Genomic DNA, 24,181 nt, shown 5'->3' with positions numbered 1-24,181 from the left:
CTGAGAAATATGTAGTGGTTACCTCAAAGTTGTCTTAATTTGCATTCTTTGATCAATAGTGATTTAGAGCATTTTTTGTATTACTATAAATGGTTTTAATTTCTTCGCCTGCAAATTATCTGTTGGGGCAGCTAGGTATTATAGTAGATAGAGCACCAGCCCTAACATCAAGAGGATCTGAGTTCAAATCTGGTCTCAAACCCTTAACACTTCCAAGCTGTGTGACCCTGGGCAAGTCACTTAACCCCAAATGCCTCAGGGGGAAAAAACAGAAGAAAATACACTATGAAAATTGTCTGTTCATATCCTTTGACCATGAATCAATTGGAAAATGGCTTATATTCTTATAAATTTGAGTCATTTTAAATATATTTTAGAAATGTAGCTTTTATCAGAACAATTGGATATAAAGATTTTCCTGTTTTCTGCTTCCCTTTTAATCATATCTGCATTGGTTTTGTTTGTACAAAACTTTTTTTTTAATTTAATATAATCAAAATTATCCACTTTACATTTCATACTATACTCTAGTTTTTCTTTGGCCATAAATTCCTTCCTTCTCTACAGATCTGAAAAGTAGACTCTCCCTTCAGGACATTTGCTCTCCAGGCAAGAGGAGAATGAGATTCATGGATTTCCTTTCTTTCTTTTTTTTTATTATATATATATATTTTTATAATATTATCCCTTGTATTCATTTTTCCAAATTATCCCCCCCTCCCTCTATTCCCTCCCCCCGACGACAGGCAATCCCATACATTTTACATGTGTTACAATATAGTCTAGATACAATACATGTGTGTGAATATCATTTTCTTGTTGCACAATAAACTTTAGAATCCGAAGGTACATGCAACCTGGGCAGACAGATATTAGTGCTAACAATTTACATTCCCCTCCCAGTGTTTCTTCTCTGGGTGTAGCTACCTCTGTCCATCATTGATCAACTGGAAGTGAGTTGGATCTTCTTTATGTTGAAGATTTCCACTTCCATCAGAATACATCCTCATACAGTGTTGTTGTTGAAGTGTGATCTTCTGGTTCTGCTCATTTCACTCAGCATCAGTTGATTTAGATTTCCTTTCTTGATAGATAAGTCATGTGTTACTAGTTCCAGCCAGTTGGAAAACAGATATAGAAGGAAAACCTTTGGCTCAAATGAAAAGGATCAAGTGACTAACCTATATTATTGGCTCCCCAAACTCTCCATACAGGGATGTTTGCTTACTCTTCTCAGTTGGACCCAAGCTTTATCACTGAAACTACCCATTTCTAAAATCCCAGTCTCAAAATTCAGTCCCCAAAAAATCTGAGAACTACAAATAGGGGATAAGTATTATCTTGAGAGACCCGGGTAATTCTATAGAAATTTTAAAGGAGAAAATAAGAGTGAGAATTAATGAAAGGAGGCCATTCAATAACATTTTCTGAGAGAATCTTATTGATCCTTCTGTTTTGTCTTCTTGAGTTAATATTTAAATTCTACAATTAATATTTCAAACATGAAAAGGACTTCAGGTTCTATTTAGTTTGGACCAGGCAACCTTTCTATAATATTGGTAATTTGTTATATACCATTTCCACTTGAAAATTTCCAGTGAAATGAACAACCTAAGCTGAATCATTTACCTTGGAACAGTTTGAATTGTTCTACTTTAAAAATATGTCTTTACACAAAGCCCAAATATGCCTTTTCCAAACTTTCACTCAGAGCTTTTTGTTCTTCCATCTTGATCCAAGTAAAACTAATTGAATCTCTCTTCCCCATGAGAGTGTTTCAAATGCTTACAGTTAGCGATTATGGACTATATAATTCTTTCCCAATCTACAAATAATAACTATTATCACAATAATAGCTATTATTATAAAATAATTATCATAATTTTACATAACACTTTAGAGTTCACAGAAATTATCTCATTTGACCCTCATAATAGTCTTGTAAGGAGAATATTATTATATGCATTTTACAGAGGAAGAAACTGAGGCTAGTTTTGTGACAAGATTTGAATTGAAATTTCCTGACTTTAAGTCTAGCATGAATCTTCAAACATCCATAATCTCTTCCACTGATTCTCATATGGCCCTTCTGCTTCCAATTCTGTTCAAACTCTTTGAGATTTATTATAGTTTATCAGGATACTTTGGCACCCAGCATTGAACACAATGTTCCAAATGTGAAATAACCAAGACAGAATACAATGAAATCCCTTAATCTCTGAATGATACCAAAGGGCCTATGGGCTTTTTTGGCTGCCATATTGTTTTTAACTTACATTTCATTAAAACTAAGATTTTTTTCTGCTGTTTTTGTTTTCCTCACAAAACATATAGTCATTCCTTTTAATGTTGTATTTCTGAGCTTGATTCTTTGTTTCCAGCTAAAGAATTTATATGTCCCTACTAAATGTCATCTTGTTGGATTTGGCCTATAGATGTTACCTGTCAAGATTTTTTTGGCACTTGACATAGTGTTTTGTCATTTGTCTCTCCCAATCTTTAATCGTCTAAGATTTGACAATGGTAATATCAATAATCCCATCCAAGTCTATGATAAAAATGATGATACAGCCCATGACTGAAGTATTTGGGGTATTCCAATACACCTTTCTCTCTAACTATACAGTAACTCATTTTTTAAATTTTTGGATCTACTAATTTAATCAGTTCCCAAAACAAGCTGTTAGCAACTTTATTACTATGCACATCATGAGTCCATAATGGTTTCATAAATGGCTGTATTTTGTTTGGTTATTTATCTTGGAGATCTATAAATTACTTCTACTTTTCCCCCTTTCTAGTGGCTGCCAAAAAAAGGAAACAATAGTCTGATAAGAATTTGAAACAGTCATAGTCATTTTTAATAGTCACTGCTTCCTTTCTAAATTTCACAAGCCATCCATTTAATGTTACCAAATTTATCCAGGAATCAGGTTAGTATATGAAAAAGATGATTATATTTGAAGTCAAAATATTTTAATCCATATTCTTCTCCTTCCTGCTTGTATGAGCTGGGACAAGACATTATACTTCTTTGAACTTCAGTTGTTGTTTTTTTTTTTTTTTCTTCTTGTTTTCCATCTGCAAAGTGAAGGGGTTGGACTAGATAAGATAAAGTCCCCCTGCTATTCACACTCTGTGATTCTCTAAATCAAACTCTCAAACTATCTGCTAACACGTATAGTTAGGATTTTCAATTTCTGTCATTGCATTTTCTTAGAATACATTATGTTATAGTTGTATATTTCTTCTATTCCTCCCCCTCAGAATATAATCTCCATGAGAATGGAGATATTATTGTCTTATCTGTAATTCTTTTCAGTGTCTAGTCAGACACTTGCAGGTAAGAGACACTATTATGAAGTTTGATTACACACATACTAGAAAAAGTGGATATGGGGAAACATAAGGGAATAGTAAAAGGAATCCTAGATTCCAATCTCACCACTGACTATAGCTGTGTAACCAAGGGCAATTCACTTAAACTCAGAGACCATTCATTTTATCATCTGTAGCAAGGGTATAGAATATTAATACCTAACTCAGGTAATGATTCCAGTGGGTGCATTTTGTGCACTATAGAAATGTGAATTATTATGTAATTAGGAATCAAGACATACCCTGGCCTTTAAAATGAATGCAACACGTTAATGAGAAGGCAATAGTGGGTTCATGGAGGAAACAACCACATCACAAAAGAAGATTGCCCACCTGAAGTGTGATAAAAAAAAAAAAGAAAACCTCATCAACGGCATAATTAAGCCTTTGAAAAAGGAGAGAGTTGATCTGGAAGCCAACTCAAGGGACAACTGGTAATACACAACATTTTAATCAATGTAAACCAATGATTTGTGGACAAAAGTTCACAGAATTCTAAAGAGACTCCAAATGGAGGATTTATGGAGAAGGAAACAAACTAAAGTGGCACAAGATGAGATCGGATCTATAATGTTTTAGAAAGTACCACATTTAGTGAAATCACAATTTTACTGACGTATAACAAGGATGCTATTGGTTGTCATTATAATTGCCATTATGAAGCACTGGATTGGGCTAAAAATTCTGTCTTTCCTTCTCTGTAAAATGAGGGAGGTAGATGAGATCATAGAATCATAGGAAGAAGCATAAAGTAACAAACAAACTCTGGCTTCAGAGTTAGAATATGTATATTCAACTCTCCTGATGCTTACTAGCTATGCAACTTGGTCTAAATCTCTTTACACGATCTGTTTCCTTCTCTCTAAAATGAGCTAGAGAATGGCTAAACTTGCCTTTGGCTATATAAGGATCTATTATATAAAGTCCCCTCAAGGTGAAGAGGAGCAAATTGAGATCTCAGAAAAGTAGTTTGCCTTGTTCAAGGTCCTACAAGAGAAAAAGGGGAACAACTTGAATTTAGAATTTCTTGACTCCAGCTCTTTCCCCCTTGTACCTCAGTGATCCCTAAGAGCCCTCTCAGCTCTGCATTTGTGCCCCCGTTTCTAGGCAACAGTAGTACTCTGCTTTTTTCTTGTCCTGTGTTCCTGTTGTACATGAAGAGGACAGATTTCGATGCTGCTGAAACTGCTGAGGTTGAAATGCATCAAAACATCCATATCCATCAATACCATTCCTATAAAATGATCCTTATGGACTATACTGAGTCTACTTCTTTGCAATTTCTCTAACTTAGTTGCACATTAATCTAAACCTTTAGTAGTTTCATTTTGGAAATGATTGAGGTTACAGAGATATCTGGGACTTGTTAAATTTACATATCAAGATAAAGGTACAGTATGTGTAAAAAAAATCCAATCAGACAAATGAAAAAAATCTTCTTAATTTTCTATTTTATTGGAGGGGAGCATTAATCAGCTTTTAAACAGATAATCTCAAAGCAATAATATTTGTTTTAATAAAGCATTGTGGATTTTATCCAATAAGTTTTACATTACTGTTATTTTTATAAATCTGAGCTATTAAGAACATTTGACAATACCTGAGCAAACTAAACAGATAACAAGGATATAATCACAGGGAGAAGATTGGAAAGAGAGTTGGAGGTAGTGAATGTAGAATTTAATACTGCCCCCAAGAATGAGTTTTCATTGGAGTATACAATATGTTTTACAAAATGCATTGGCTCTTGCCTTTTGACTTAATAATAATAATAAAAATAACCTATCATTTACATATGGACTTTTACAGGTTGAAATCTAGTTTCATATACTTATTGTCTGGGTGAACCTGGGTCAATTACTTAAACCTATTTGACTCAGTTTCCTAAAGGTGGTTGGAATACACCTTTAATAATAATATATTTATTCTAAACTTCTATTTATTAATTATAAATTTTATTTATTTATAATAATACATTATTTATTAATATTTAATATAAAAGTTGTGTGTTGGATAGATTATACTAGAGGAAGAGTCTTGGATGAGAATCTTAGGGGATCATTGTAATAACTCTGGTGAGAAGTAATGAAATAAATTGATGCTAACATTAATATCGCCTTATATTTACTAAGGTTACGCATAAATTTCATTACAAGAAAAAAAAGCTGAGGAGGTTTAAAAAAGAATGACAAGAAGTTTATAGACATAGAAAGCTGGGAGAATGGTAGTGCCCTGAACAAAATTAGGGAACTATAGATGATGGAATTAGAGAGAAAAATATGAAGTTTTATTTGATGCAGAATTATTTATAGGATATTCATTTGGGAAATGTCTAAAAAACATTTTGTGGTGTGAGATTGAAGCATTCATCCATTCATTCCCTCAATAAGTAAATATTTATTAAATATCTACTCAGTGCTCCCAAGGGACAAAAATAGGCAAAAGACAATCCCTGTCCCCAAACAAATATACACAAAGCAAGCTGAATAGAAGAGATATTGGATATCATTAAAAGAAAGTTTGAGAGAGGTTATGGAAGACTGCTTGTAGAAAGTAGAATTTTAAATGGAATTTGAAGCTTGTGAGAACAGTAGTCGAAACTGAAAGGGAAGAGCATTCCAGGTATGGGAGAGAAAATCTCAGGAGCTGAGGAATGAGTGTTTATCTGTGGAACAACTAAGAAGTCAGTGTCCTAGTAAGGAGTAATGTGTTATGAAGGGATTTGAATACTAAACAAGAGTATTTTGTGTTTGCTGCTGGAATTTATGGAGTTAGGGGCTGGTGGGGTGAGATTGATGGTGAGATCATCAGTCTTGTGTTTTAAGAAAATCACTTTAATGACTGAATGGGAGAATGGATTGGACTGGGGAGAGATTGGAGAAAGGCAGATCCATCATTAAGGTTTGAGACAATGAGATCTTTCACTCAATGGTGGAAGGGTCAAGAGAGAGAAGCGGTCATGTTCAAGAAACATGCAAAGATGAAATGAAGAGACTTTTGCAACAGTTTTGATATATGAGGTAAGTGAGGATAAACTATTCAGATGTCACTACAAGGTTTTAAAAAATCAGGAGAGGGAAAGACTAATCCCTCCTGCAAGAATCCTGCTTTGGTCAATATTATATTCCATTTGTCTTTTTTTTGGCTAACTTCTTAAAACCTTGTAGGGACACCTCAACCCTTTGTATTCATTCACCCATTCACCCTTGTTTGGACATGAAAGTCCTTGATCTTGCCCAAAAGTCTCCAGCTTTGCAATGAATTGAGTTCTTCCTCTGTATGTCTCATGACAGCAGGAGCCATTTTCTTACAAGCAAATACTATTTTTTTAATTTACTGTTTGATTTCCAAGGTAAATCTTTTTAATAGGTTCAAAAATATTTTCCTAATTTGATTATCAATAATTAATACTTCTATTATAGATATGATGGGATGGCAGTGTTACTTTTATCCTGTTTCATCAGCACAATGTTTATAAGTACTCTCAGGGCAAAATATGAAAGCTATTCTAAGCTGGCTCTACAAATGTTTCCATATATAATAATCAAGTTACTTTTTTGGTCTTCCTTTTACTGTATTTTTTCTTCACTGCCTTAGAACCAGCTGGACCTTCAGTTTGGAGGAGAGATACAAATGAAATAGGACTTTATAGTCTACAGTAAATTGGTACTTAAGTTTAAAGATAACCTTGTTGTCATACCAAATTCTTATATGCCTTCTGAGTATTCAGAGAAATCTAGCCATCTCTAATATGATATTGATGTTATCTGTTTTATTGTGTCATATTATTTGAAAATATGGCATCTTTACAATATATCACTCTCTATATAAGTATCCTGATTTTCTAAAACAATAGGCAGGGAATTCACTAACAAAACTTTTAAAAATATAAATAGATAACTAATGAATTTGAATTGGTTTCATATTTTGAATAAGAATAGTCTCTCAAATCTAGATTTGTCTTTAGATACCGGCCTATACTTGGATCTTGTTGATAGATTCCCCAGGCCCCTGAGCCTTAGGTTAAATTTGTCTGTTTAGTGGTTGGTTGTTTTGTTTTATTTCCTCTTTACATATAGAATTGCTGAATCATCTCTCAATGTGCATTTTTGCTGCTGCTTATTTATTGAAATATTTCTTGGAAAATTTGTTTTGGTCTTCATCTTTGATTTTTAAAAATTGTTTGAGATTATTAAAACCCAGTTAATATTGATTATTCTCTTATTTTTCTTCTATCTCTTTGTAGTTTATTAACAAATGATGAGAATATATCAGTATCTTGCTTCAGAGCAACTATAGATGTCACACCTATAAAAAAAGAACCCACCTACAATTGAAACATAAAGAATGGCTTTAATTAAAAATTCCATATTCTTACTGATTTCTATTTTGCTACATCAAAAATTATTAGAAAGTATATTCATATATATATATATATATATGTATATATATATATATATATATATCATGAGAGAGAAAAGAGAGAGAGAGAGAGAGAGAGAGAGAGAAGAAATAATGACAGTGTTCTCAGATTCAGAGCCCTATGCAATCTTCTAGAGTGGGTAACTCTATGTCTCACCTTCTCCCAAAAGTATCCTACCAAAAATATAGATCACACCTCTCTATTCTCCCTCAATAAACACATTGCTGTCTCCTTATTTGCTTTTGTTTAAATTCTTCTAGCAGTTCTCATACTTTTTGATCCCAGGACCCCTTTATACTCTAAAAATTATTGACCCCAAATACATTTTGCATGTGTGTTATATCTATTGATATTTAGCATATTAGAAATAAAAACTAATTATATAATTTATTCATTTCAAATAATAATACACCAATGGTATGTTTATGACACATTTTATGAAAAATAACTATATTTTCTAGAACACAAAAATTACTAAAAGAGAAGCATGGTTTGATTTTTGTTGTTGTTCTTCAAATCTCTTCAATGCCTGCTTATTAGAAAACAGCTGGATCCTTATATCTGCTTCTGCATTTAGTCTATTGAGATGTGCTGTTTTGGTTGAAGCTTATAAAGAAAATCCAGCCTCACACAGATATGTAGTAGGCAAAAAGGAATATTTTAATTATCAAATGATATATTATTATGAAAATAGGGTCCCTGAAGTAGTCTCGAAAAACAGATCATAGTTTACAAAGAGCTGCTCTACTTCCAAAGGCTGTCGGTAATTTGCCTTTTGTCTCCTCCAAATCCATCAGATCAAGTTCACGTTCTTCTTGTACCACTGGTGTGACTTGACACTGCCCCACCTGGGTCACTCTTTCCTTTAATTTCCTACAATGCTCTTGACTCATCATCTGGCAGTCACACAACCTGCTCTGATGCTTGGATGTCATCTTTCCACTCCAATCTGAATGCAATTTATTGGATGGCAGGATTCTATTCTATTTTTTTGCATTTACCATGCTGCATAGTCCAGTGCAATTTTATAACCTAGTTAAGGAGTTATATTAAAAAAACTTTTCTATATTTTTGCTTTATACATGGAATCAAATAATCCAATGATAAATTGAATAACACATAGAATCATACAGTTATTGAATAAACATTTAAATGTTAATTAGATCATTAATTATATATAGGATCATATGATAAATCAGTTAACAAATATTTGTTAAATACTAAACACATTATATGTCAAATTATAAATAGTATCAAAGGCTCTTATAGTTGGATCATAGATCCATAGCTAAACAAATGTTTAGAATCTATTTTGTCCCTCTTTTTATGGATGAGGATACTGATTAAGTGACTTGCTTAAAGTCACTGAGGTAGTAAATGACAGGTGAGAGCTGTGAGTTCTCTCAGCTTTCTCCCCTGGGCTTTTTTTTTCTATTCTCCTTCAATTGGTACTCTCATTAGATCCCATGGGTTTAATTAACATCTCTATGCTGATGATTCTCTAATCTCTCTGCTGATTTTAGAAATATTAAAATGGGTGTCCAGTTGTTATTCAGTCATTTCATTCACGTCCAGCTCTTTGTGATCCCATTTGAGGTTTTCTTGGCAAAGATATTGGAATTTTTTTCCCCATATACTCCACTTACAGAAGCAAAAACTGAGGCAAACAGTTAACTTTCACACAGCTAAGAAGTGTCTGAATCTAGATTTGAACTCAGAAGGATACAACTTCCTGACTCCAAATCCACTCTTTCCACTAAGCCATTTTTAGATGCTACCATGGCTATTTAGTAGATAATTTAAACTCATTATTCACACCCTGTCCAGACTCCCCCCCCCACTCCATGATTCCTCCCTTTTAACTTCGCTATTACTCTAAAATATAACACCATTCTCCCAATCATCAGACTCACAATCTAAATGTCATTTCCCATTCCTCCTTATCTAACCTCTCCCCTCCTATTATAGGTCTTACCTGCTTCAAGTTTCTTCCCATTATCATCCATTCTCCAGTCAGCTACTTAGGTCTAAAGTATAGGTCTGACCAGTTAATTTAGTTGTCATCTGAAGACATGTGTTGACCAAGTTTTAAATTCTTATACTTTCATTCTCTTATTATTTTGGCATTGGTTTTCTTGGCCTGGAAACATGCTAAAGTTGAAGGAGAGTTTCTTCTTTTCAGGGTATATAGTTTTAGGACCTTAATTGTTGCAGTGAACTTAAGAAATATTGTCCCATGTAGTATCATCCTAGTCTATAGAAAACTAGGGAGGATGGGAGGAAGGGAGAAAGAAAGAGGGAAAGAGACACAGAGAGACAGAGACAAAGAGAAAGAAACACAGAGACATAGAGAGAGAGAGTCAGAGAGACAGAGTTAGAAGACTCCTATGCTTGGATACAAAGTACACATAAATTAATGTTTGCAATTTTTTTATTGGGCACACAAATAAATGGGATTGCCATGTTCTAAATTAAACTTTAAAAGAGATTAAGAATGATTATATTGTCAGTTTAAAATTATTTTGGTGGTTCATTTTAATTTCAAAAATGGTTTTAAAATTATCAAATGTATTAGATACAACAAATTTTCAAAGAGCCACTACTTCTTAAAAGTTGACTATGTTTTCTGTGCTTCTCGCTGATGGGAAAACCTATCTGTCGATAGTGATTTTGCCAATAATATACTTTCAAAACAAGCATGTATTATTTCATTCTTCAGATAGAACTTAAGGCATATGATCTAAAAAAAAAAAAAAAAAAAAAAAAAAAAAAGTTGATGGTCTCTCCTTTAGTTTTGTAAAATAAATAAATAAATAAATAAAGCAGTGAAATTCAAATTCTCTCACCACAAAGTTTCCTAGCATGTCCTAGGGGATGGAAGCCTCTCTTTTATTACCTAGAATCTAATGGATGAGGGCAGTCTTTTTCCTCTGATCATTTTCATTTTGCTTTTTCAGAACAAGATCATTTTAGACCCCATGACATTCAGTGAGGCTAGATTCAGACCATCTCTAGAAGAAAGGCTGGAGAGCATTATCAGTGGTGCAGCGCTGATGGCGGATTCCTCCTGTACTCGTGATGACCGTCGGGAAAGAATTGTAGCTGAGTGTAATGCAGTCCGACAGGCCCTCCAGGATCTTCTCAGTGAATACATGAATAATGTAAGTCATCTGTTTTTCTATTTATTCTCTTCATGGATTTGTTTGGTTGGTGGCGGCAATCTTTTGGAACTTCTTAAAGTCTTCATACTTGACTTAAAAAAAAAAAAGCAAAATAAAACAGAATGCACTACAAAATTGATGTTAGCATTTTATGCAACTATTAGAAACCAAGGACAAGCTTTGGGGAGTTTGATTTATTGATTGTGTTTCTAACTGTGTTGGAAAGTGAAATCTTTGTAGAAGTTGGATTCAACTTTAGTGCATTTGATTTATATCTTCTTGTGACTTTGGTCAGTGAAACATGGAAAATTAGAGTCTTGAAGTAGTTTATCCTAGCCAGTTGCTCTAAATATGTGAGTGTACTAGGTCATTATTACAAAAAAAATGAAAGCTTTGAAAGTTATTGTGGTTTAAAATGCTCAGTTTTTTCATTTATCCATGAAAGAATCAAAATTTGTTTCTTTAATTAAAAGGAATGTAAGTTTGTGGTCTTTTGTAGTTTATAATAACTTTGATAGATATCCAGCTGACATTCATCTCAGAAGGGCTTTTAATATTGTGTAATTTGAAGTATGTATCTAAGATGATTCACATTTTCAAATAGATATTGTTTAATCTACTCATTGTAGACTATAAAATATAGAAATTTAAAGAGAGGGTTTACAGAAGAATATTGAAATGGCCTTAAGAGGCACTGAATTGTGATTGTGTCCTATGACACGCTTTTATGGTGGTAGCTGGTATAGGTTGATGGAGTACACTGCCTCAAATCATTAAGTTTTCCAGGGAGATTACCTTCCCTCTCCATCCTGGGGGGGGGGGGGTCTATCACCAATGGAACAAGAAAGTAAATAGAAGGGGGAAAATGATCCTCTCCTCCCTTCATGGTACGGGAGAGTAGTAACTGCAAGCTCACAACTCTAAAATCAGGCTCCAGAATTCTGTCCTCACAAATTCTCACTCTTAAAGTTTGAGAACATTTTATTGCATAGATACTATCCTTATTGCCCCAGCAAGTTTCTAATGTCCCTGTGGTTTCTCCTACTCTTAAGGGGGTGGGAGAAAATGTTCAAAAGGATAGAGTGAAGACTGAACATAATGAATAAAGATAAAACAGTAGTATTCCTGCCAATCAACAAAGAGGTCTTTTGTGAGAAGTCATAGGATATTTATGAATATAAATATGATACCTTCCAGATCAGAATATTGTTCTTTCCCCTTTGGAATTTCCTACTGATACCAAACTTTTAGAAGGAATAAGCACTTTAAAAATGTTTTAATCTTCATTGTTCAGAGGATAGGTTGGATGTTCAAATCTTGGGAATAATGGATCATTTATCAGGAATGATTTATTCCAAGTTTTTTTGGGAGAACTTTTCCTCTGGCTTTGGCCTGCAAGGGGTCTCTGTGAACAGTTAAAGGGACTGTTATAAGTATCCACTCCTTTTTCTTATTCTACAGATGTCTCACAAAAGGGCTCTTTATGACAATAGTAACTTAATTTCAAAACTGTATGTATCCAAGATGAGAGCTGGTCTCCTCCTCTGGGAAACAGAATCTTTAATTCCAGCTCTGTCAAATCAACCATTTCTTGTCTTTAAGGAAATAATCATTAGAAGAATGAAATTGGAATTTTCATTTATTTATTTGCCCTAAAATGAAATACTTTCAGCGTAAGATATGCATGTGTATGCGTATGTGTATGCATGAGTGTATATATGGTGGGAAAGTTGAAGGGAATTGGAAAGTGTTTCTGCTTTTTCCTTTGAGTAAAAGTGGGACTGCTTTGGGGGAACGCAATTTTCAGATCAATACTCACAGAATGTGGTTTTCAAATCAATACATATAAAATGTAGTGGAATGAAAGTGCTCTGACTCAATGTGTTAAGGACCGAAGATCTTTGCAGAGATGAGGGACTTTTTTCTTACAGCTTGTGAACTTCATTTTAATGCCGAAAGCCATATGAGGTGAGATTGGATTCGTCCTTACTTTAGAAACATTATGTTACTTTCAGCCAATGATTTCATCTTAAAGTATCAAAATGGGCAAGATCGAATTCTATTCATTTTCAATTTTTTGGGGGGAGAAACAAGGTTTTTGAAATTCAAATAAGTGGCATAAAAATTGAATTGTACACTATATTTTTCTTTACCTTTTTAAAAATATGATGTAGTAGATACCGGTATCATAAGTTCAAGGAGATAATAAGAACGTATTGGTGGTAAATGTGAACAAATAATAAGCAACTTATTCAATTGCGATGGTGTCGATGCAGGGCATTTGTTTTATGGTAAGCATTGAAAATACAGATATAAACAAGATTATCCAGTAGCATTTTCATCTTTCTATTTTAAGCATCCTTAATGAGGACTTTAGCCTGCTCTAGGTTATCAAGCTGAGAAAAATACTGTCAGTTGCCTTAGCATTGATGGATTCTCACCAATACACAACCATCCCCATTTATTCTTTCAAAGGGGAGGTGATAGACACATTTATTTTGTGTTGGAGAGCATTTCATTTGTTAAGCGCAGTTGGTCTGGGTATCAGGCGCTCTGTGAAGAGTGTGAGCTAATTGTGGATAAAATAGTGGCTATTCTTAAGTTAAACAGAAATAAGAGTTGATTGCCTATTATATATATATATATATATATACATACATATATATATATATATTCATGTTTTTTCTGACCTATAATATTTGTATACTTCACACAAAAATCACTGATACAATATGTAACTATTTTTAAGGAAAAAATGGCAAGTAGGGTCTGAGAAAGGGAATAGAATAGCTAGCTTGCGTGGCATTCTGAAGAAAGAAGCATGTTGAACACCCCCTACTCCCAGGTTTCCTTCATTATTGGAAAATTATGATGGAGTGGATCTCTGGAATAGGTATGAAAAAAAGTGCATCTGCATTCACAGAATCAGTTTTAAGATTGTGCAAGTGAAATTATACATTGGAAGGTTTCCCCATATTGCATAGAATATTCAGATTTAGTTCTATCAATTTTAAGATATATGTGGAATGGAAAGGATATTGAATATTGCTTCCCTACATCTCATCTAATATTCAGATTGGAAACTTGTGAGTAGAATGCCCATCTTTGCATAAGATGTCTTTCCATTTGCCTTTTTGACTTAGAGATTGAGGCTACATTGTATGGTAGGGGTAAGGAACATGCCCGTCTTTCTTTTCTCTAAACATTTCCACTTATTCAAACTTTTAGAGCATTCCCATGTCAGATAAAAGTGATTGCACCTCACTTAGCCTAATCCAAACTTTAAGACAGATTCAGGATGTAAAGCAACTGTATCCAAAGCAATCCAGACAGGCTGGAATCCCAAAGATGCAAACTCAGAGCCCTGTTTCCTGGCGAACCTTTCAGACTAGTGTCTCTATCTACAGATTAGTGCAGGTGCCCAAAGGATCGCCCACTTTTGTGTGAGGAATGAGGTGTAGATGAAAGTTTCTGATTGATAATGGGTGATGACCATTTCTGGCATCTCTCAGAAATCATCCAGTCTTTAAGTTGGCTTCTTCTTAGAAATGTATTTCATTTGTGAGCAGGACATGTGCTTCCTTTTGAAATTATACCATTAAATATAATTTCTCTAGGAACTTGCCAGTCCCTAGTCTAATTAGCTGGAGGCATTTGTTTAATTTATTTAAGTTTTTCTTCTTATCATCTATTTAAGTTCTTAGAGTAAGAATAAAGGGTGAGTGGGAAATATTTTCAAAAGTGAATGTGGACCTTAATATAATATTTTCTTGAATCCATCTTCACTTATGAGTATCCAAAAAATGTAATTGACTGGGTAAAAAATGGTAGGTTCTATGGAAAGTTTCTTTCGATGTGAAGACAAACTCCCTACTCTCAGAAGTGTGTTTTCAAGTAGTTCTTAATTCAAGAGAAAATCAATATTTAAGGGAATGTATTTATAAAAAAGGGAAAACAAATTAACTCCAAACCTCAATGTGTGACTTTTCACTATGGAGGTAGATTTGGTATAATATGGGTAATATGAGTTGTTGCTATGTAAGTGGTTTCAATTATTGAACTAAACAAAAGACCCTATTTTCAGGCAACTTCACAGCATGAAGCCACCTATTTCCTCCCTGCCCCTTCTGCTCGGAAGAGGTCATGAAATAAAATGACATAATTACTGAGCTGTATACCTCTAGATCAGAGATTCTTAAACTGGGGTCTCATAGGCTGCCCAAGGATTCTGTGGATGAATTTCAGGGAATTCATGTACTTATATGGAAAAATATATATAATTTTATTTTCATAAGCCTCTCATTGAACTTAATTTTTTTTCGATTATTAAAAACATGATTCTGAAAAGAGGGGAAAATCACCAGATTGGCTGTCAAAGGTGTCCAAAGTAAAAAACAAAGATGACTTCTATATGTTTAAGTGCTGAGGGAGGAACTAGATAGGAAAGGTCTAGTATAGATTTCCCTACTTTGTTTTTGAGCTGAAAAGGAGGAAGAGAGGAAGGGAAAGAGAAAGAAGAGGTATTTCAGGCTTCTGAAAGGGCACTAATATGATTCTTTGTATAAGTGTCATATTTCTAATTTTCTAATAGATGAGAAGATGAGAAAGAAACAGGTGAATATTTTTCCCCAGAATATACAATGACCTTTTTTTTTTTATATATACATCGACCCAAGGGTAAGACTTGAGTAGGTTCTTTTCACATCTCTTCTTCCCCGCTCTTGAGTACCAGAAGCAAAAAGAAGAAAGATGGTGAAACTTACACTATTCCTATTACATGATTGATCCTTGAGTATGAATTTTAAATGACTTTTGTCATTTAGACCAGATTTTGAGGGGATTCTCAACAAAGTCATCCTATAACTTCCCCATAGCCAATTTTTTTCATCTAATTGATACCTAATTGATTATGATGTATCTGATTTTAAGTCAGCACCTAGAAGAATTAGACTCCATATCTACAAATAACCTGAGGCTTTCAGGTCTTTTAAAATATAATTACTTAGAAGTGTAATGCACAAAGCCATAATTTGGGATTTTCCCCAGGCTATAAGAATCTAGAGGGAAGACACTGACAGCACTTTTACTTCTTCAGTAGGAAGAAATAACTAAGATTAATATCTAGTTAGTAGAAATAATTATTAAAATAGAAAGTCATCAGATATTATAACCCCTTCCCCAGATACAATCTTAACACATATATGTACCCTTGCCTGTGGCAACCTAGATAAACTAAATTGAATTGAGTTCACCTAATGCATGCAAGACATTGGGCTAGGCAATAGGAACTCAAAAATGAAAAAAATTCAAATTTTTACCTCCAAGGAATTCCTCCCTGGCCTACCTAGCTCCATCTTGTGCCATTTGCCATTGTCAATTTCCTCAACAGCAACTTTGATGATGCCCTGAGATGATGCTCTAAAGTCTCTCTCTCTCTCTCTCTCTCTCTCTCTCTCTCTCTCTCTCTCTCTCTCTCTCTCTCTCTCTCTCTCTCTCTCTCTCATTGAGTTCAGGAGTCTTTTTCTATAATATCATGGGGTCATAATACTTTGGATTTCAATGTTTCTCCCCAATATATGTTACCACTGTAAGTATATGAGATCTCCCCATTCTCTTTTACTGTGTTTGCCCCTAGGGCCAGAGTTTCTAGTTACACTGCGGGTGATAAATGTAAGAAAAGTTCTTCAAAGGCATCACAGAGCACATCATCTTAGCTTCCCATAGTAAATGCAATAGAGAACACAAATATATCCTGGTGAGTACAATTTCTTACCTCTTCTTTCCCCATCCTGATCGATCCTATCTCTATTTCCAAAATCCAGGCTATCAAAATAGGGAAGCCTAGAGGAAGTCCATATTAAACTAATGTACTGTGATCTCTGGTCCTATGATAAGTAAAGGCTTTTCTACTACTTATTTGCAAAGATTGCTATATATGTTCTCTTTTTTCCTCCTCTCCATAGCAAAAAAAGAAAAAAGAAAAAAAAAGCCAGATCCACCTGTGATCTTTGACTCTATTATGTGTTTAAAAAGACTACAGATTTCATAGGGATTTTCTTCTTTCTGCTGTACTTCTATTCTTCTCTTTCTTCTCTCCAAAAACACTTTGCCAATATTGTTTTCAACCTTTCAGGGGGAAAAATAAAAATAAAGTTCTGTACACTTGTTTGCTACAAACCTATTAGATATTAGAATAGGATAATAACTTTGTAGACTCCATTATGCTTTTTTTTAAAATTTATGCTTCTGTTTTCACAGACCACTAATTCTCACTCAAAATTCACCAGAAATGGAAAGTCACCAACTTCACTGATCAAGATAGGCAAATTACTCACTTGTCACTCCCTACCAATTTGCTTCTTCTAGCCCCTCACCTTCTGATATTTTTTTGCATTTCATTTTGTATTTAGCAGAACTCTTCTTTATATAATATGAGATTATCTCTGTAGGATAGAAAATTGTTCCTTTTCCCCTCTAAAAAGGTTTAGCTCCATAAAATCAAAGCCATCAAGGTCCATTTTAGTAACAATCTCAATAACAGCTAACATTTATATAGAGCTTTAAGGCTTACAGAATACTTTACTAATGTTATCTCATTTGATCTTCAAATAAGGCCTTGTAGGAAGAAGTTACTGTTTGCATTTTGCAGATGAAGAAACATAGGTTAATAAAAGTTAATTGGTTTGCCAGGAATCACATACTAGTAAATCTCTAAAACAGGAGTAAAACTTAGGTCTGTTTGATTTCATATTCAGATACTCTGTGTACCACCCAGGTATCTACTTTACAATTCTTACTTCTTCTCATTTCTGGTAATAGTTATTATCTCTAGTGATTATCACTTCCCCAGGGGGAAAAATATAAAATTCTTACCTTGCCATTTATAACCCTCCACAATTATGTACCCATCTACCTTTTAAATCTTAATTCCCAGAACTCCTCTTTCACAGTTTCTATATTCTGACAGAACTGGATTTTAACTTTTCTTGAAATTTACCATTTCATCTCCCACCACCACTGTTCATTGGTGCAATTTGTACTTTATGCTTAGGTTGCAATTCCTCCTCATCTCTTCCTCCTAGAATCTTTGTCTTACTTATGTGCCAACTTCTTGTAAAAACTTTTCCTTATTCCCTTATGTAATACCCCCTTTGTCTTTCATTTTTCTTGTCCTAAACTGCTTTGAGTTCATAATGTGGCCTTCTACTATAATGTAGGTTCCTTGGAGGCAAGGATTTTATGATTTTAGCAATGCATCCTCAAGGACACGTATATTATCATTGGTATCCTTTCTATCCTTGCATGCAATAGAAATAATAAATACTGAGTGAATGGGATTATTAATTGGTCTTAAAGTCTTTTCTCAATATTCTAGCTTTTGAAATCTGGGCAAGGCAATGGGATTTATTACCTTTTTCTCCTGAATATTAAATGTTTCTGCTCTTAGATTCTGTCATATCAAACTGTAGGAATCTGGTGGCTACACTTTTTCAGTTTTACTGAGTAGAGCTAACTGTCTAACTGCTAGAGCAGAGAAGCACTTGCCCCTTCACCTTTTCTCCTTCCCCTTGACCTTGCTATATTATTGTCATGGTGCTTGTTTTTTTTTTTTTTTTTTGTTTGTTTGTTTGTTTGTTTTATTTATCAAATTGCAATCAATGTATTGCATTTCATTTCCTCGAAAAAGAGGCATTCAAAATAAATTGTAAAGTACACATGACACCTCTGGATTTTTTCCCCTCAAAGGGAAACATGTTGCCAAATATATATAACTGTTCTGAAAATGGCACTTTCCATACTAAGATTTTTTAGGCCACTCATCCTGGTGGGAAAAAAATGGAAAACTATTGAATTAAAGTGAGACAGGAACTTAAAAAGGAAAATCTATTCTTAAGGCAACATCAAGTTCCATATTTAGCTTTCAAACTTTCTTCCTGCATAATAATAATAATAAAGAAACATACTTTCTTTGAAAAGGTGCCTGTGAATCATGCAAGGTTAATCAATGTGGCAGAAAATAGTGAGTTGCATTCATGAGCTAGGAAAATGCATGTCTGAGTTTGTCAAGAAGCCACAATTGGTGACAGAGGTTGCTGGCTGAATCACTGGGTTCAGTGGATTTTGTGAAGGGAGCAGAGATGGGCCAATATGCTCATTGATCTCCTCACTCCCCCGTTCCTGGTATTTCAAGGTGACCCTCTACTGGGGCATTTCATGCCAGTAGGAGTCTTAAGATATATCTGGAGGAGCAGCTAGGTGGTGCAGTGGACAGAGCACGAGCCCTGAAGTCAGGAGGACCTGAGTTCAAATTTGACCTCAGACACTTAACACTTTGGAGCCATGGGACCCTGGGCAAGTCACTTAACCCCAATTGCTTCAGGGGGAAAAAAAAAGATGTGGGAAAAGGGGATAAATGTTTACCTTCCTCAAAGCAGAAGGCAAACCAAACCCAACTCTGAAATCAGGGGATAAAGTTGCTGCTTAGGTCTGTCACAGTCTGAGAGTATCCCAATACAGTGCTTGATTAATTTCCTATAAAACAAATGACTGAAGACACACAAAGAAAAGACTGAAGTTTTAAGAACGGATGGTTTCTATTATAGCAACAATGAGGCAAATATATAAACATATTCATATATATTATATAAATATGAGTATGGATATAATACAAATATACATATATAATATCGCATGCTTATATATATATATACTCCTATACATTCACACACCTACCTACATATACATACATACCTATACTTATACACAAACAAACATGCTTGAGTAAAGACAAAACAAACTTTTAAATTCCACATTTCACAGTTGAGTTTCTACAGACTTTAAAATTAAGTGCAATTTCTCTGAATGTTCCCCAAGTTCACGAAGACTAGAATTTGAATCCTGCCTCAGAGTCTCAGAGATTTATGTCTCAGAGATTTATGAATCTGTACAAGGCACAGTTTCTCTAATTCAATTTCTTCTTCTATATAATGGGGGTAATAATAGCACCCGCCTCAGCATTTTTGTGAAGAATTAATGAGTTAATATTTGCAGAATATTTTGCAAACATTGATGTACCCAAAAAATGCTGGCTATTATTACTGGTTTTGTTATTGTTATTATTATTATCATTAGTCCCTGTGAATGGTTCTGCTCTTTGGGAAATGAGAAGAATGGCTTGTGAAAAACATGATTGGGAGTTAGGGAGAATTTGATTATAAGATTGGACTGTTTAAAATCACATACTTGATGTGCTAAGGAGCTGGTCTGTTATTTGGTGAGGAAAAAAAAAAAAACAAAAACAAAACAAAAAAAAAAAGCCAGGTCTTATATTATTCATTATGGCGCCATTGATTGATTGCCTTATGCTTTAAACATGTCTCTATATAGAGGGGCTAGGCTGAGAGGAGCTCATCTCTAAACAGAGCTAATGACTGCTGCTCTTGCCCATGTGGGTTTTCCTTTTTATTTTCCATGAGGTGATGGACTGAGCTCAAGACATTTCCCTATTCAGTGAGGAAATGTGAAATTACTAGTAGTGATAAGACATCAATGCATGGAAGAGTGACTAACTAAGTGTGGTATTGTTAGTTATGATGCAATGGAAAGGGCACAGAGTTTAAATTCAGAAGTCATAGGGGTACAAATCCCAGCTTTGACATCCATTACCACTGATGACATTGGCAGTGTTACTTCGCCTTTCACGGTCTTCATTTCCCCATCTACAAAAACTGCCGCTCATGCTGGATAATAACATTGTCAACAGTAGTCATAGACCGCATTTACATTGTGCTTTACATTGTCATTCACTGGATATTCACAACAATAATAGCAATTCCTATTATTATCCCCATTTTGCAGAGGAGGAAGCTGAGGCAGTCAGAAGTTAAGTGATTAAGTAAGTGTTTGAGACAAAATTTAAATTCATGTCTGTCACTCTAAGTCAAATGCTCCCCCTCTGCCTCTTTGCTGCTGAGATGACCTCTGGGTTTCATTACAGCTCTAAAACCAATGACCTTATTTCAAGATCTGTCTGGGGCATTTTCTAGGTTATTAGTGTTATTAGTAACTGGCTCTTTCTCTGAATCTTAGGGAATTCACCTGGGAATGGGGTAATTAATGTAGCCAACTATTTTTAGAGTTGCAAGTATCAAGTAAAATTCCATACAACAAACATTTCTTAAGTTTCTACTATGCTCTAGGCATTAGAGATAAATAAACACATATCCCCTGTCTTTGAGGAGTTTATATTTAATGAGACACAGGCAGACCTGATTAGTGTTTATATGGGAAGTTATACTATGTGGCCATAACTAATTGCAATACCAAGTTTCAAATGATTTGGTTAAAAAACAGGTTTGAAAAGGAAAAGAAAGTTTTAATTGGAGCAGGGATCAGGGAAAATGCATGAAGTTGGTGGCTCCAGATTGAGGTTCTTAGACGGAGAGGATTCTCATAAAGGGACAGTTAAAGATGAATATTCATAGATAATATTGTGACTAGCTGGAAGTAAGAGACGGCCCAGTTTGTCTGGAGTATAAAAAGCAGAAGGAGGAGTAATATGAAACACAACTAGAAAGGTTAGTATAATCCAGCCTGTGGAAGATCTTATTCTAGGTTAATGTATTTCTATATTGAAACAAAAAGGGAGTCATTCTTCTGAGGTTGTTGATCAATGGATATGGCCATGCTTCTGTCTTCAAAAGACCAGTGGGGCAAATGAATGAAGGATGAATTAGAAAGAGGAGAGACTAGAAGTGGGGAGTATGGGATGATGAGATTACTCTCTGATCATTTACCAGAAAAGAAGGCAAATGTAGGAAATAATGAGAACATAGAAACAACAGGTATATGTTGGCAACCAAGTAAGCCTGAGTCGGGATCTCCTAAAGGGTTTTCATTATTTCTTGAAGGTACTCTCTTCGATCAGCATATAATAGGTCCTTAATATATGTGCATTGCTCAAATGAATCCTGAAAGGAAGAATCATAATGGGAACATAGAAGGAAAAACATTGATAAGAAAACCTTCCTTAATAGAGATTTTCTTTAATCCTTTGGGAGATCTATGATCTCTTCAAGGCAGGATAAAGATTACTACCATTCCATAAATGTAGCTCAAAGAACCCACTCCATGGGTTGTTCATCAGTTATGACAACTTTTGACTATATAAATTGCCCGATTCCTTTTCTTGCCGTACATTTCTCAAATGAGACACTTAATGATGCTAATTCCACACAGTTACTCATTGGGAATCTTGTCTTAGGCACACTTACCATGTTGCCTTTGTCTCTCTTTCCTTTTCGTATCTTCATTGAAAATGGCTTCAACATATATGAAAAATATGCTCATAAAGGTTAGAGGGGGAAAGTTAGATATATAAAATTGCTTGTTTTTATTTTCTTTCAGCCACTGTCCTCTCTTTTTTCTATAATTCTTTTGACTGATTGAGTTTTCCTCAGATTCTATATCCTCCTTTAAAAAAAGTGTTGCCAGTTAGAAAATAGTGATGTTTCTCAGAGACAATTTAGGAAGTAAGCGATTCAAGAAAAAAATAGAGCCACTCTAAGCATTTTATAAAGTGGCACCTAAAAAATCAGGGGATCAAATCAATAGAGAAGACAGCTGGGCTGTTTTAAGTGGATTTAATACAATTTGGATTAAAAAATGGATTCTCTTTTCATGAATGCGAATAAGTCCTCTTGGAAGAGAATACTAAGTGAAGTATGTCCTGGGAAGCAGGGCTGAGAATGCTATTATTCAGTCTGTGAATGTGAGATTTCAGAAGAGACAGATCAATGGCTTACACTAATCCTACTTTTGATTCCCTAGAAGAAATCATGGAAATCAAGACACATCTAGCTTAAGTATAGAAGAAAATGTTTTTGAAACTCCTAACTCTGACCCCTCTCCAAGGTACTGCCTACTTTTGGTACTCTTCCAGTCTTAGAGTCTCCATTCTTTTCATAAGCCATTCTATGCTAATATCTCCTAGCTATTTTTCCTCCTCTTTTTTTTTTTTAGTTGGTGATTAGGGTTTACAGCTTTTAAGAATTCACATTAGCACACCATTATTTCACTCCCAAATCAGACCATTTGAACTGTGAACTCCCAGTACTTAGAATTACATACTCCGTTTTTTATTTATTTTATTTTTTTTTTAATCTTCTGCCAAGATACTTCTTTTTTTTTCCACTTAAAAAAGACATTTCTTCTTTCCAGGAATGGAGAGAAATGAAGAGAAAAAACATTTTTATATAGAGCCTGTTATATGGCATACACTTTATAGAGAGCTCTGTTTTTTTTTTTTTGTTGTTTTGTTTTGGTTTTGTTTTTGTTTTTGTTTTTGTTTTTGTTTTTGTTTTTGTTTTTGTTTTGTTTGTTTTTTAAACAAATAGAATCAGGGCAGCTAGATGGCTCAATGATAGAGCATCAGCCTTGAATTCAGGAGGACCAAATACAGGAGTTCAAATCTGATCTCAGACACTTAACATTTCCTAGCTGTGTGACCCTGGGCAAGTCACTTAACCCCAGCCAGAGGGAAAAACAAAACAAAACAAAACAAAAAACAAAAACAAATAGAATCCCGTGATCCTAACAATAACTTTTCAAGGTACATATTTTTATTGACCCCATTTTATAGTTGAGGCAATAGCAAAGGGAGGTTCAGTAGTTTATCTAGTATCACACAGATTGCTATTAACTGAGGCTATATTTGAAATCAGGTCTCCAATATTTTACACATTTAATCCATAAAGCATAATTTTAGGAAATGATATTCTAGTGCCCTTCATTTTTTAATGTCTCAGCCATTTTCTGATAAACTGATCCCCCGATACACACACACAAGTCAAAAACTTGTTTCTTATAACAATAAACAACAGCAGTTATGCAAAGCTGATTGAAAAAGCAATTTTTCTGAAATGGGAAATGCAGCATTCTGTCCCTATAGACTCCCTACTTTTCTGCCAAAAAGAGGCACATGTATTTCATTATCTGTTAACCCAAAATGATCTTGCTTCTTGAAATTCACTGGAGTTCAGCCCATTTTATTGTGTTTTTTTACTTTATTACTGTGTTCACATACAGTGTTTGTCTTGTTCTACTTTCTTCATTGTGTATCACTTTGATCATAGATGAAAGGTGCCATGGGGGGCAGAGGATAGAAAGCTGGTCTTCCTCTATAAGGAAGACCTGACTTGGAATGCTGTCCCAGATATAT

At 34.4% G+C, this 24,181-nt stretch overlaps 1 protein-coding gene across 1 annotated transcript in view; it reads left to right on the top strand.

Moving 5' to 3' along the window:
- Positions 1 to 24,181, top strand: part of CTNNA2 (catenin alpha 2) — a 1,514,496-nt gene that overhangs the window by 543,896 nt on the left and 946,419 nt on the right. The window contains 1 exon segment of the mRNA XM_074285480.1: positions 10,759 to 10,962. Within this exon segment, the coding sequence (XP_074141581.1) occupies positions 10,759 to 10,962 (204 nt within the window).

This window comes from Sminthopsis crassicaudata, chromosome 2 (genome assembly GCF_048593235.1).
Source record: "Sminthopsis crassicaudata isolate SCR6 chromosome 2, ASM4859323v1, whole genome shotgun sequence".
Taxonomy (NCBI): Eukaryota; Metazoa; Chordata; class Mammalia; order Dasyuromorphia; family Dasyuridae; genus Sminthopsis; species Sminthopsis crassicaudata.
The sequence above is the reverse complement of the archived record's forward strand: the minus strand, read 5'-3'. Positions and strand labels throughout refer to the sequence as shown.